At 44.7% G+C, this 12,230-nt stretch overlaps 1 protein-coding gene across 12 annotated transcripts in view; it reads left to right on the forward strand.

The window, feature by feature from the left end:
• The window catches only part of MARCHF7 (membrane associated ring-CH-type finger 7), a 138,878-nt gene that overhangs the window by 334 nt on the left and 126,314 nt on the right, over window positions 1-12,230 (forward strand). For 6 of the 12 annotated variants that reach the window (XM_078782271.1, XM_078782270.1, XM_078782276.1 and 3 more), the window contains exon 2: window positions 3,731-3,821. In XM_078782271.1, coding sequence (XP_078638397.1) covers window positions 3,789-3,821 — 33 coding nt within the window. In that variant the 5' untranslated portion in view covers window positions 3,731-3,788. Of the gene's footprint in view, window positions 1-3,054; window positions 3,150-3,730; window positions 3,822-10,735; window positions 11,043-12,230 lie in introns of those variants that run through there. The other 6 variants (XM_078782266.1, XM_078782275.1, XM_078782273.1 and 3 more) reach the window with 3 other exon arrangements.

Genomic DNA, 12,230 nt, shown 5'->3' on the forward strand with positions numbered 1-12,230 from the left:
TGCCGTATTCTTTAAAAAGAAAGGACCTTCTTGGGCGTGGTGGTGTCCATTTGGCGTTAGACGTGAACATCACTTTGTGTGATTCCAGAATGACGAGTTTTCATCGTAATTTTAAATAACCCTCGAGTTTGACCAGTTTTTGGTGCATCGGATCGGTATGGATTGTTCGTTGTGACTCATGACGTTGTGACCCGGGTGGAGATTCAAATGTAAAATATGACATTGCGTTGAGATATCTACAGATACAGCACAAATGGTCACCAATAATTGGGGGCGAGAGGGGTGGAGTACTTTCTTCGGGTATCTGTCATGACGTGAGGGTGTGTGTGGTAGTGGGGGTGTTACAGGGGTACTTCCGGTTGCTGTGGTGACGGAGGAGGGTAGGGTACGGTAATTTCTTCCTGTAGCTATCATGAAGTGAGGAGAGTGGTGCAGTACTTCTGGTAGCAGCCATGATGTGGTCGGGTCGGGTGAAGTACTTCCTTCCGGTAGTTATCATGAAGTGGGGAGAGTTGTGTAGTACTTACTTCTGGTAGCAGCCATGATGTGGTCCGGTCGGGTGAAGTACTTCCTTCCGGTAGTTATCAGGAAGTGAGGAGAGTGGTGCAGTACCTCTGGTAGCAGCCATTGCATTATGTGGTCGGGTCGGGTGAAGTACTTCCTTCCGGTAGTTATCATGAAGTGGGGAGAGTTGTGTAGTACTTACTTCTGGTAGCAGCCATGATGTGGTCGGGGCGGGTGAAGTACTTCCTTCCGGTAGTTATCATGAAGTGGGGAGAGTGGTGCAGTACTGCTGGTAGCAGCCATGATGTGGTCAGGTTGGGTGAAGTACTTCCTTCGGGTAGTTATGAAGTGGGGAGAGTTGTGTAGTACTTCTGGTAGCAGCCATGATTGGGTAGGGTGGGGTGGAGTACTTTTTTTTTTTCCCCCAGTAGTTGTGACATAGCGCGTTTGGGTGAAGGGTGGGGGTGTACACTACGTCACTACGTCAGCCATCTATGGGAGGGGGTTTTGGACAGCTGTCGTGGGATGGAGGGATTTTGCGCAGGCGTTATGTGGCAGCTGCAATGCAAGATGGTAACTGCCCCATGGGGGCAGGCTCTCGGTCGGTTACCACAAGGTGTAGCGGGAGCCCTCCTGCAGTTGAGCTGTGGGGAGGGGAGGAGGCTTCAGCGGCTGCCGGGGGTTTCCTCCAGTAGCTGTTGTGGGGTGGAGCTGTCCTGCGGGTGTTGCGTGGCACCTCCTGCAGGCGTTGCGTTGCCATTGCATGGTGGTCGTTGCACAACTACCCCCTTCAGCTGTTGCGCGGCTGTCTCCCCCTACCTCCTGCAGGCGTTGCGTTGCCATTGCATGGTGGTTGTTGTGCGGCTGCCTCCCCCCACCTCATGCAGGCGTTGTTGCCATTGCATGGTGGTCGTTGTGTGGCTCCCCCCATTTGGCTGTTGCGCGGCTGTCTCCCCCTACCTCCTGCAGGCGTTGCGTTGCCATTGCATGGTGGTCGTTGCATGGCTCCCCCCATTTGGCTGTTGCACGGCTGTCTCCCCCTACCTCCTGCAGGCGTTGCGTTGCCATTGCATGGTGGTTGTTGTGCGGCTGCCTCCCCCCACCTCATGCAGGCGTTGTTGCCATTGCATGGTGGTCGTTGCGTGGCTCCCCCCATTTGGCCGTTGCGCGGCTGTCTCCCCCCACCTCCTGCAGGCATTGCGTTGCCATTGCATGGTGGTCGTTGCGCAGCTACCCCCTTCGGCCTTTGCACGGCTGTCTCCCCACACCTCCTGCAGGCGTTGCGTTGCCATTGCATGGTGGTCATTGCACAACTACCCCCTTCAGCTGTTGCGCAGCTGTCTCCCCCTACCTCCTGCAGGCGTTGCGTTGCCATTGCATGGTGGTTGTTGTGCGGCTGCCTCCCCCCACCTCATGCAGGCGTTGTTGCCATTGCATGGTGGTCGTTGCGTGGCTCCCCCCATTTGGCCGTTGCGCGGCTGTCTCCCCCTACCTTCTGCAGGCGTTGCGTTGCCATTGCATGGTGGTCGTTGCGTTGCCATTGCATGGTGGTCGTTGCGTGGCTACCCCCTTTGGCCATTGCACGGCTGCCTCCCCCTACTTCCTGCAGGCGTTGCGTTGCCATTGCATGGTGGTCGTTGCGCAGCTACCGCCTTCGGCTGTTGCGCGGCTGTCTCCCCCTACCTCCTGCAGGCGTTGCGTTGCCATTGCATGGTGGTTGTTGTGCAGCTACCCCCTTCGGCCTTTGCACGGCTGTCTCCCCACACCTCCTGCAGGCGTTGTGTTGCCATTGCATGGTGGTCGTTGCGCAGCTACCCCCTTCGGCCATTGCGCAACTGTGTCCCCCTACCCCCTGCAGGCGTTGCGTTGCCATTGCATGGTGGTCGTTGTGCAGCTACCCCCTTCGGCCGTTGCGCGGCTGGCTGCCTCCCCCACCCCCTGCAGTCGTAGTGCAGTTCCACTCTGCCACATGGGGAGTGTGGTATGGGGATTGGTGTGCGTCTTGTGTGCCTGCCTGTTAGGTATTGGAGCTGAGGGCGGTGGTGTCGGTCTCTTGCTTGCTTACCTGCCTGTCAGGTGCAGTTGTGCAGAGAACGTGGCTCTGTGCCCCTTTTGGTTTAAGAGAAATTCTTCAAATTGAGTTTGTGTAATGTTCTTCTTCATATTACACTATTCTTGTCATGCCTTCATTAACTAAGTCGCTGGAGGCATTATATTTTTGGGTTTTTCGTGTGTGCGTCCGTGATGGGTTTTTATTAACTGTGGTAATTTAAGAAGGCTGAAGGGATGCAAGTCAAACTTGGTATAACTATGCAGAATGATGTAAACATTAACCATTCGATATTTGGGGTCAAGAGGTCAGACATGCCATTAAGTTGAAAAAAAATCTATTATGGAGCTAACTTGTGAACCAGTGATCCGATTTTGAACAAACTTGATACAAGTATACAGTCGGACCCTCGCTGTTCCGGTTCCGCTATTCACGGAATCCGCGTTTTTTTTTGTTTGTTTGTTCCCCCCCCCCTATTCGCGGCCATGTTCCACGAATTCACGGTTTTTGAAGGGCGCAAAAAACATTTCACGAGCCTGCCAGCTTGACATTTATAAAACCCATCTTTTACCAGCCATACAAAAAGCAGCTGGACGTAAGCAAAAAAACAAAAAACATTGTGCGTTATTTTTGTATACACACATCTCGTTTTTTCATTTCTGTTCCTCACAATTCTATCCCTCTCTTTCATACACACACACACACACACACACACACACACACACACACACACACACACACACACACACACACACACACACACACACACACACACACACTGAATTGTACAGTATCGGTTGTTACTAAACTTAAATAATTTAAAGGATTGTTGTAAATGATGTTAATTTTACAACATCCCATATTCAACTTTATTTAAATTTTAAACCTCAAACATAGTTCCTCCACTCCAATGTACACACATACACACCTGCAACATGTTTGGAAGTGATAAACTATGAATAAGATATATATATATATATATATATATATATATATATATATATATATATATATATATATATATATATATATATATATATATCTTATCCATAGCTTATCACTTCCAAACATGTTTCTGACACTGCAATATGAAAACCTAGTTAGAGATTATACAATTGCTTATAATGTAGCAAGTATCTCATTGCGATATGATGCTCGTTTTTATTTTCTTTACAGTAAGAGCAGAATTAAGAAGGCTCTAATGTTGCAGAAGTCGACATGAAGAGCTGTGGGAATGCCGAGAATCTTTCATGAAGGTGTTGACAAGGTAATTTCTGGTTTTGTATTTGTAATAAAAGGCCAACAATATAAAACATCAAAGGTGCGAGGATTTATTTATTTTTCTCAGTGATTACTTTGTGTCTTGATGCTGCGACTGTAGACTCAAATGGCATATGCTGTTTGTACTTATTCATTGTTTACTGTGAGTGTGGTGATTCTTTTAAAATGTTTTGTAATATCCTTTAACTACGTTATGTACGTACAGTTGATATGCACTGCTGTGACTGTATTATGGTCCTAGCAGAGGTACCTGCACCTCGTGCGTGAGGAGGGGGTGGGGGTACGGGACGGGGAACCCGGCGTTCTGGGCAATTGCCGAGTGCCTTTGCATGTCAAAAATGAAAAAGGCATTTTTGGGGGATTATGTTCTATTTTTATTTGGGTGATTGGATGAGATTCCTATAAGATAACTGCTTTATTCGTCAAGCCGCAGCTGTGTGGCGTGCTCTTGCGAGATCTCGCACAATCTCGTCCAAGTGCACATACTGTTTCACAAAACACGGAACCAAACACATGGAGGAGGAGAACAGCATTTGCATACATTACTTCTCTCCTTAAGAATGAAAATCGAAGATCAAGTTTGTCTGGACGTTTTACAATGCGGCCCGAGTGAGTAGTATAGGCAACAGGCTTGTGGAACTGTTAATCAAACACAACAGTGGGGGAGGAGGGGGAAAAGGAGAAACATTATGGTAATCAAACATCGTTGTGCTCATCATCGTCCGAGCTTCCAATCTTTTGCTCGCACACAACCAATGTGATTGGCCAGCTTGCTTCAAGATCAGTTCCTTGCTCTGACCATGTATGACCTTGGCAACCCGCGTTCTTTTTCGATCTCACCAGGAATCCATTTTCTAGTGCCTGGCAGTGGTTCCATGTGAACCTGCTGACCCTGAACTAAAGGTGGCCTCTCTCACGCTACCTGATCCTGATAGAACTTCTGTTCTTCTCCATGTCAAAATGCCGTTTATCATTATGAAAGCTATAGGATTTTGGGAGAGGTAAGCTGCGCTTTGCAGGCAGCTTGTTATGTGGTCTTCTTACAATCAACAACTGTGCAATCAAGTGTTCTTGCAATCAAGTGAAATTCTTCTAGAGGAGTGGTATGGTATTCTAACGAAGACTGATGCTTGTCCTCAGCTTTCTTCCATATTTATTTTACACTCTGCACTGCTCTTTCTGTTGGTCTGTTCCATTAGCATGAGCAAATTGAGGCTGTAAGGAATTTGGTTAATGCCATAATCAAAACAGAACAATTTGAACTCTCTGGACACTAACAAGGACGCATTGTCGCTCCTAGAACACTCGGGTATACCATAATCTACCAAAGATGGACTTTAGAGCATCAATTGGACCAAAACCAAGATAGGAATTGGCACACGGAACGTTAGGACATTGCATCAGCAAGGAAACCTTAAAATACTATTTAACCAGATGCAGAAATTAAAAAGGGAAACACTGGGAATTGCTGAAACGCTGGACAGATGGTGAATTCATCCAAGAAGGCAATAAGATTCTGTGTTCATAAAATGTTTCAATACATAGAGCTGAAGTTGCACTGATCCTTCACAAACACATGCGGAAAGCACTCTTGGGATACAACCCTTTTTCTCCAAGACTGATATCGGCAAGATTCCAAATGGAAAATGGCGAAATTACAATCACCCAGATGTATCCATCTCTACAGACTCGGAAGAAAGTGTGGATGAATTTTATGAATCACTGCAAAGTGAAATTAACAAAGTCCTGAACAAAGACATATTAATCATTATGGGAGATCTAAATGCCAAGGTTGCCAGTGACGACTCAAATTGGAAAGAAGTTGTAGGGAAATATGGTTATGGTAATAACAATGTCAGAGGGGAGAAATTATTTTCCTTCTGTGCTGCAAACACCCTGTGTATAACCAACACTATGTTTAAGCAAAAAAATAAAATAATAATCAATGGACAATGCACCTGGGAATTGCTTGATCAAAGTACTCACAATGTGATTGACTGCATTATGATTAAGAAACAATGAAAGAGATGCATCCCAAATTCAAGAAGTTTCCCAAGTGCAGACATAGGATCCGATAACCAAATAGTGCTCACAAATATCGAACTGGAATTTAAATTTAAACCTAAACCAAACTACCCAAAGCTGTACGACATTTTAAAACTTGCCCATCAAACCGCAAGAAGAAACTACAAAATTGAAATTGGAGGTGGATTTACTCCTCTGCTCAGAGGAAAGTACTGATGTTGACAAAGTATGGGAAGATATCAAGACTGCTTTAATGGCACATCAAAATAAATACTGGGAAAGAAAGTGCGAAAACAAAACGTTGGGTCAGTGAAGAAGTCATACGACTAATTGAAGAGCGCTCCAGAGCAAACAATGGAAAAAATGCAGACCCTAACATATGGGTCAAGGTACAACTTCCTTAAAAGAGAAATAAAACCGAAAGTTAAAGATTTATGTGCGAATGTTGAGAAGGCACACCAAACTACCAAGTCTGAAGAGATGTACTTGACTATCAAAACAATTACCACCAAGTCGAGCACCAGGATGCAAACAGTAACGAGTAAGAAAGGGGAAGTACTGACAGACGTGCCGAATCTTTAAAAACTGCTGGAAGGAAAACGATGAAGACTTAAACAACAAATATAACTTTGTAAATGAAGAGATGATAAGTAACATCCCACAAATGCCAAGTAGAAATTCTTCGAGAAGAGGTTGCCAGTGCTATGAAGAGGCTGACTGAAGGAAAAGCAACAGGGTCGATAGTGTCGAAGTTGAAGAACTAAAAGCCTCCGGTGAAATAGGTATTGCAATAAATAATCTACCATTTGTGCAAGTTGCTCCGGATGAGTGAAGTATTTCCAGACTAAGGTAAAGCCATCATTACCCCCCATATACAAAAAGGACAAGTTAAACTGAGAAATACAGAGGCATCAGATTGCTGATTCACCCAGGGAAAATCTTAACAACTATTATTCAGAGAAGAATGATGAAGAAATACTTGACAAAGCCCAAGCTATATTTCACCTAGAAAGATCAACAGTTGATAGATTATATTCACCTTAACACAAATAATAGAAAAATACCTGGAAATGAACAAGGATGTATGTTGCTGTTTAATAGACTTTGAAAAAGTGTGTGTGGCAAGATGAGATGGCTTATGAAGGACACTTAAATTATTTGGCTTTTCTGTTCGTCGCCAAGCTACTTGAGGCACTCTACAGCAAGTCAGAGCGCAGTAACAGTGAATGGAGATCTGACTGATTGGTTTAGCACGACAGTTGGGGTCCGTCAAGGATGTGATATCACCCCAGCTATTTAACTTGCTGCTTGAACTTGTAATGCTGGCCGCAATACATGATATGCCGCAAGGAGTTAACATTCAAGGAAATGTTATATCAAACCTACTATTCACAGACATTGTCTTGCTAACGGAGACAGTCGAAGATCTGCAAATCCTCATAGCTTGTGTTTACAGCGGCAGTAGTGCTCTGGGCATGAAGATCAACATCACAAAAAACAGACACAAATCATCAGTAGGCACCACCCAAATAAAATGAACATCAATATAAACGGCATAATTGTAAAACAAGGTCTGGAATTTACTTATCTTTGGTGTACCATATCACAGGAGGGGAACATGCACCAAAAACATCAAACATAGAATTGGGAAAGCACTGGGAGCATTTGGGTGACAAAAGACGTCCAACGTGACACCAAAGTTGAACTGTATAGAGTCCTGGTTCTTACAATGTTGATGTACACAACTGGTCGAAAGTTTTAGAACGCCTAAATTTTTCCAGTTTTTATTGAAATTTACGCAGTTTAAGGTCCAGTGATTAACCTGAAATGGTACAAAGGGAAGCAGTAAACTGCTCGAGGTTAAAAAAAAAAAAGAAGTTTAGGTTACCAAAAACGGGAAAACAATGTAAATTGCACAGTTATATTGTAAAAAAAAAAGAAGAAAAAGAAGGCCTTCAGGGAACAAGTAATGGGTTAACAACTTACAGCTGTTCTGCAGCAATGTAAGTAAATTAAGCCTTGAAAGTTGAGTTGAACAATTCCTACAGGTGTCCCAACCTCTGCTGATTACTTGATTACAAACCCCCTGTCTGTATCAAAACAGTATTGGAACAGACTGTCATTACACCCTCTGAAGTATTATTTGGACAATATTGCAGTGCAGGAAGTAGTATATTGGAAACTGGAGGAAACTGACAGGAAGAGGTCTGGCAGACCCAAAGCCACAACAGAATCAGAAGACAAGTTTCTGAGAGTCAACAGCTTGCGTGATAGGCGGCTCACAGGACAACAACTTCAAGCACAGCTTAACACTGGTCGAAGTAAGCAAGTCTCAGTTTCAACTGTGAAGAGAAGACTTCGAGCTGCACGTTTGACAGGTCGAGTGGCAGTAAGAAAGCCATTGCTAAGATGGCAAAATAAGAAAAAGAGGCTTGCCTGGGCCATGAAGCACCGCCAGTGGACTACTGAAGACTGGACGAAGGTCTTATGGACCGATGAATCCAAATTTGAAATCTTTGGTTCATCACGCAGGGTTTTTGTACGCCATCGAGTAGGCGAAAGGATGGTTCCTCAGTTTGTGACAACTGTCAAACATGGAGGAGGAAGCGTGATGGTCTGGGGCTCTTTTTCTGGATCCACTCGGTGACTTGCACAGAGTGGCACCCTAAACCAATAGGGCTACCACAGCATTTTGCAGCGCCACGCGATACCCTCTGGTTTTCGCCTAGTTGGTCATGGGTTCATCCTGCAGCAAGATAATGACCCTAAACACACCTCCAGGCTATGTCAAAACTACCTTTGAGGAAAAGAAGACGGCAGGCTTCAAATCATGGAATGGCCAGCACAGTCTCCAGACTTAAACCCCATCGAGCTGGTTTGGGATGAACTGGACAGAAGGGTGAAAGCAAAGCAAACCTACAAGTGCAACACATTTGTGGGAACTTCTGCAACAGTGTGGGGAAGAACTTCCCGAACAATATTTGATTTCCATTGTAGAAAGAATGCCCACGAGTGTGTTCGGTGCTTATATCTGCCAGTGGCTACTTTGGCTACTTGGCTACTTTGCTGAGTCAACATTTAAATTAAATTTTGTTACACAAAATGATTCTATGATTTCTTTTTTTATCTCCAATTGTTTATTTGTTCTATGCTTAATTTCAGAGTACATTGAGACATTTCAGAGTACAGGCTAACCCCTGCTCTAGTGGGGAAAATGGCCTTAAAGCGATCATTCATTCATTGAGACATTAAACTGCGTAAATTTCAATAAAAACTGGAAAAATTGAGGTGTTCTAAAACTTTTGACCGGTAGTGTACCTGTCAAACCTGGCCATTAAAGCAACAAGGATAGTATCTACTTATTGTTTTTGAAATGTTATGTCTCAGAGCAATAATGGGATTAACTTGGCTGGACAAAATAAGGAATACTCTGATATGGGAAACCTTTGGAGTAAACTACACAATGACAGAGAATATAACACAAAGATGGCTTGCATTATCTGGGCACATTCAAAGGATGCCCAAAACAGACTTCCAAAAATCCTTATAGAAGGAAGAGTAAATGGCACCTGACCAAGAGTAAGGCCACCAAAAAGGTGGATGGACTGTATCGAGGCAGATTGCAGGGCCAGACAAATGACGTCACTGGCGAAGGCACAAACATTGGCTCAAGATCGAAGCCTGTGGTGACGGATCATTGTTATGGAACAGATGGCAAGCAGTGGTCACTGCTCCTGTGTCAACGACTCAAACTAACTACCATACCTCCCCAAATTTTGAATAATTGGTTCACGAGTTATCAAACAGTGACCACTATATTCATCATGGGTGTGTGTCTCTGTCTGTCCGCAGCATAACTACCCGATGATATCATCCGATCTTGATGAAACTTGGGTGGGAGGTTGATGTCATGATCTAGTTGTGTCCTGCCTAGTTGTGTCCTGCCAAGAGTGGGCGTAATGCGCCCATTGTGGGCGGAGCCACGCCCGAAAAAGATGTCTTTTTAGGGGGTAATCGAGTTCAAGCTACATCTTCTCTGAGGGAGTTGGTGGAATCTGACGGGTTTCGGTATTTGGTTAGGTCAATGTCATGTGTCTAGCCCCACGGAGCTCGATTTTTCATTTTCACCTCAGTCACAAGGTCACGAAATTTAGAAAAGTCGATTTTTGATGGTTTTATTACATTGTTCGCTTCCTGATACAGGTTTTCCAACAAATTTCAGAACCTTCGACCTTTGACCTTTGAAGGTCACAAAGGTCAAAGTTGTCGGAATGGAACCGAATTTTCGGTATTGTGTAGCTAACTAACCTCATAACTGATTATACGTTATTTTCAATCATTTCAAGGTCAGTAACCTTTGTTTTGTCATTTCCGGGCCTGGCCTGTCCGGGCCTGTTTCGGTTATAGTCCATCCTTTGTCATTGAATACCGCTCGCTCGTGAACCGTCGTCGTCTCCTGACTTTTAATCAACTAAAATGTACAGTTTTGATTCGAACTCAAATAGGTCCATGCCTAATTGGTGGAAGGGTAAATTTGGAATCTGTGGGCATGTGTTTCTGGAGGAAGCTTATTCTGGTAATCTGCACATTTTGTGCAGTTTCCTTTTTACCGCATCTTTAATCTGCTGGTGCACTGGTGGCCAATACAGCACTTCCCGAGCCCGCTGTTTGCACTTTGCAATACCAAGGTGAGAGCTGTGTGTGATGGAGAGCATGTGCTGAAGGAGACTAGGTGGCACTAATATCCGCATACCTTTTATTGATAATTCCATTGGAGACGCCTAACTGGCCCTTTAGTCCCAGTATGGTCGCAATGAAATGTGCACTTAACTCCGTGTGGAATAGATATATTTTGCCCTTTATTTTTCTTTTCAGATGGAACACGCAATGCCCGATATGAGAATCATTTATACTCTTCAGGAAAAGGTGGAAATTGTCCTTTTGCATGCCTCTGGCCTCAATCGAGGACATACAGCTGAAGAATTTCACCGGTGTCATCCCAATACACCACAACCTGGACAGGTTCTGTTGGTTGAATGCACTCAAGATTCAAGGATACAAGGAGCGTTATGGGCAAACAAGAACATTCCGGCCAAGAGCTTTGGTGATGAAAGCAGTACTGATGTTCTTTCCAAGATCGCAACAATTCCACAGTGAACAACAACAACACGGGCATTTTAAGGCAATTTTCCCTGCTGGAGCGGGCGTTTGCCTTGCGGTCCCCATGACAATCTTCTCCATTTTGCGCTATTTACTGCATCTCCTCTTGTTACCCCCTTGCCCGCATTTCTTCTTCCACCACCTTTAGCCAAGTCTTTCTCGGTCTTCCCCGTCTACTTCCTTCTACATTCGTTTCCATCACTCTTCTCAACCAGTCACTTTCATCCTTCCTCAACACATGACCAAACCATCTCAACCAGTTTCACTTCACAGCATCCATCACAGGCTCTATTCCCATCATCTTTTGCAGTTCATCATTTGTCTTGCTCTCCCTCAACGATATTCCGCACATCCACCGAACCATTTGCATTTCCACTCTTTCCAGCCTTCGTTGCTGCTGTACATTCATTACCCATGTCTCGCTCCCATAAATCATAACGCTTCTCACACATGCAGCATACACCTTTCCCTTTAGCTTCAAGGACACTCCCTTCCTCGTCAGCATGCCACTCAGTTCCCGAAACTTCTTCCATGCACATCTCACTCGAGCATCCGTTGCCGAGTCTAATCCACCTTCTCCATTCAGCATGTTTCCTGGGTAGCAAAATGTTTTCACACCTTCCAGCTTCATGCCGTCTCCAAGATCCAACTCTACATTTCCTCCATCTGCAGCGACCTCTGTGCACACTTTACACTTGAATGTAGCTGCCACACTGGTTACTGACCCTCAGACCACTACATTTTTGATGAACCCACTCAGCGCACATTGTAGATTGAATGGAGTTCACTCTGACACCCTTCCTGCACACAGCACACGGCCTCTTCCCAGTTCTTTCCACCTCACCACATGCTTTACCACTTGTCATCACCTTCGTCTTTCCGATATTCACCTTCAGACCTTTTGTCTCCATACATTCCTTCCACTTGTTCATCTTCTCCTTCAGTCCATCCATACTTTCCACAGTGATCAGTGAGAAAGATTGTATATAAACTTAGACTTTCCAAGACATCTGTGCACCGAATAATGCAACGTCATAAATTTCATCCATACAAGGTTCATTTTGTACAAGAATTACATGGCGATGTTACATATCGACGAGTTGAATTTTGAGTGGTTTAAGTCACAAAGAAACATAGCGGCAGATATGTTTAGTGACGCGTGTTTCCGCCTGCCGGACATGTAAACAGACACAACACCATGTACTGGGTG

Source organism: Myxine glutinosa, chromosome 7 (assembly GCF_964187855.1).
Source record: "Myxine glutinosa chromosome 7, kmMyxGlut1.1, whole genome shotgun sequence".
Taxonomy (NCBI): domain Eukaryota; kingdom Metazoa; phylum Chordata; class Myxini; order Myxiniformes; family Myxinidae; genus Myxine; species Myxine glutinosa.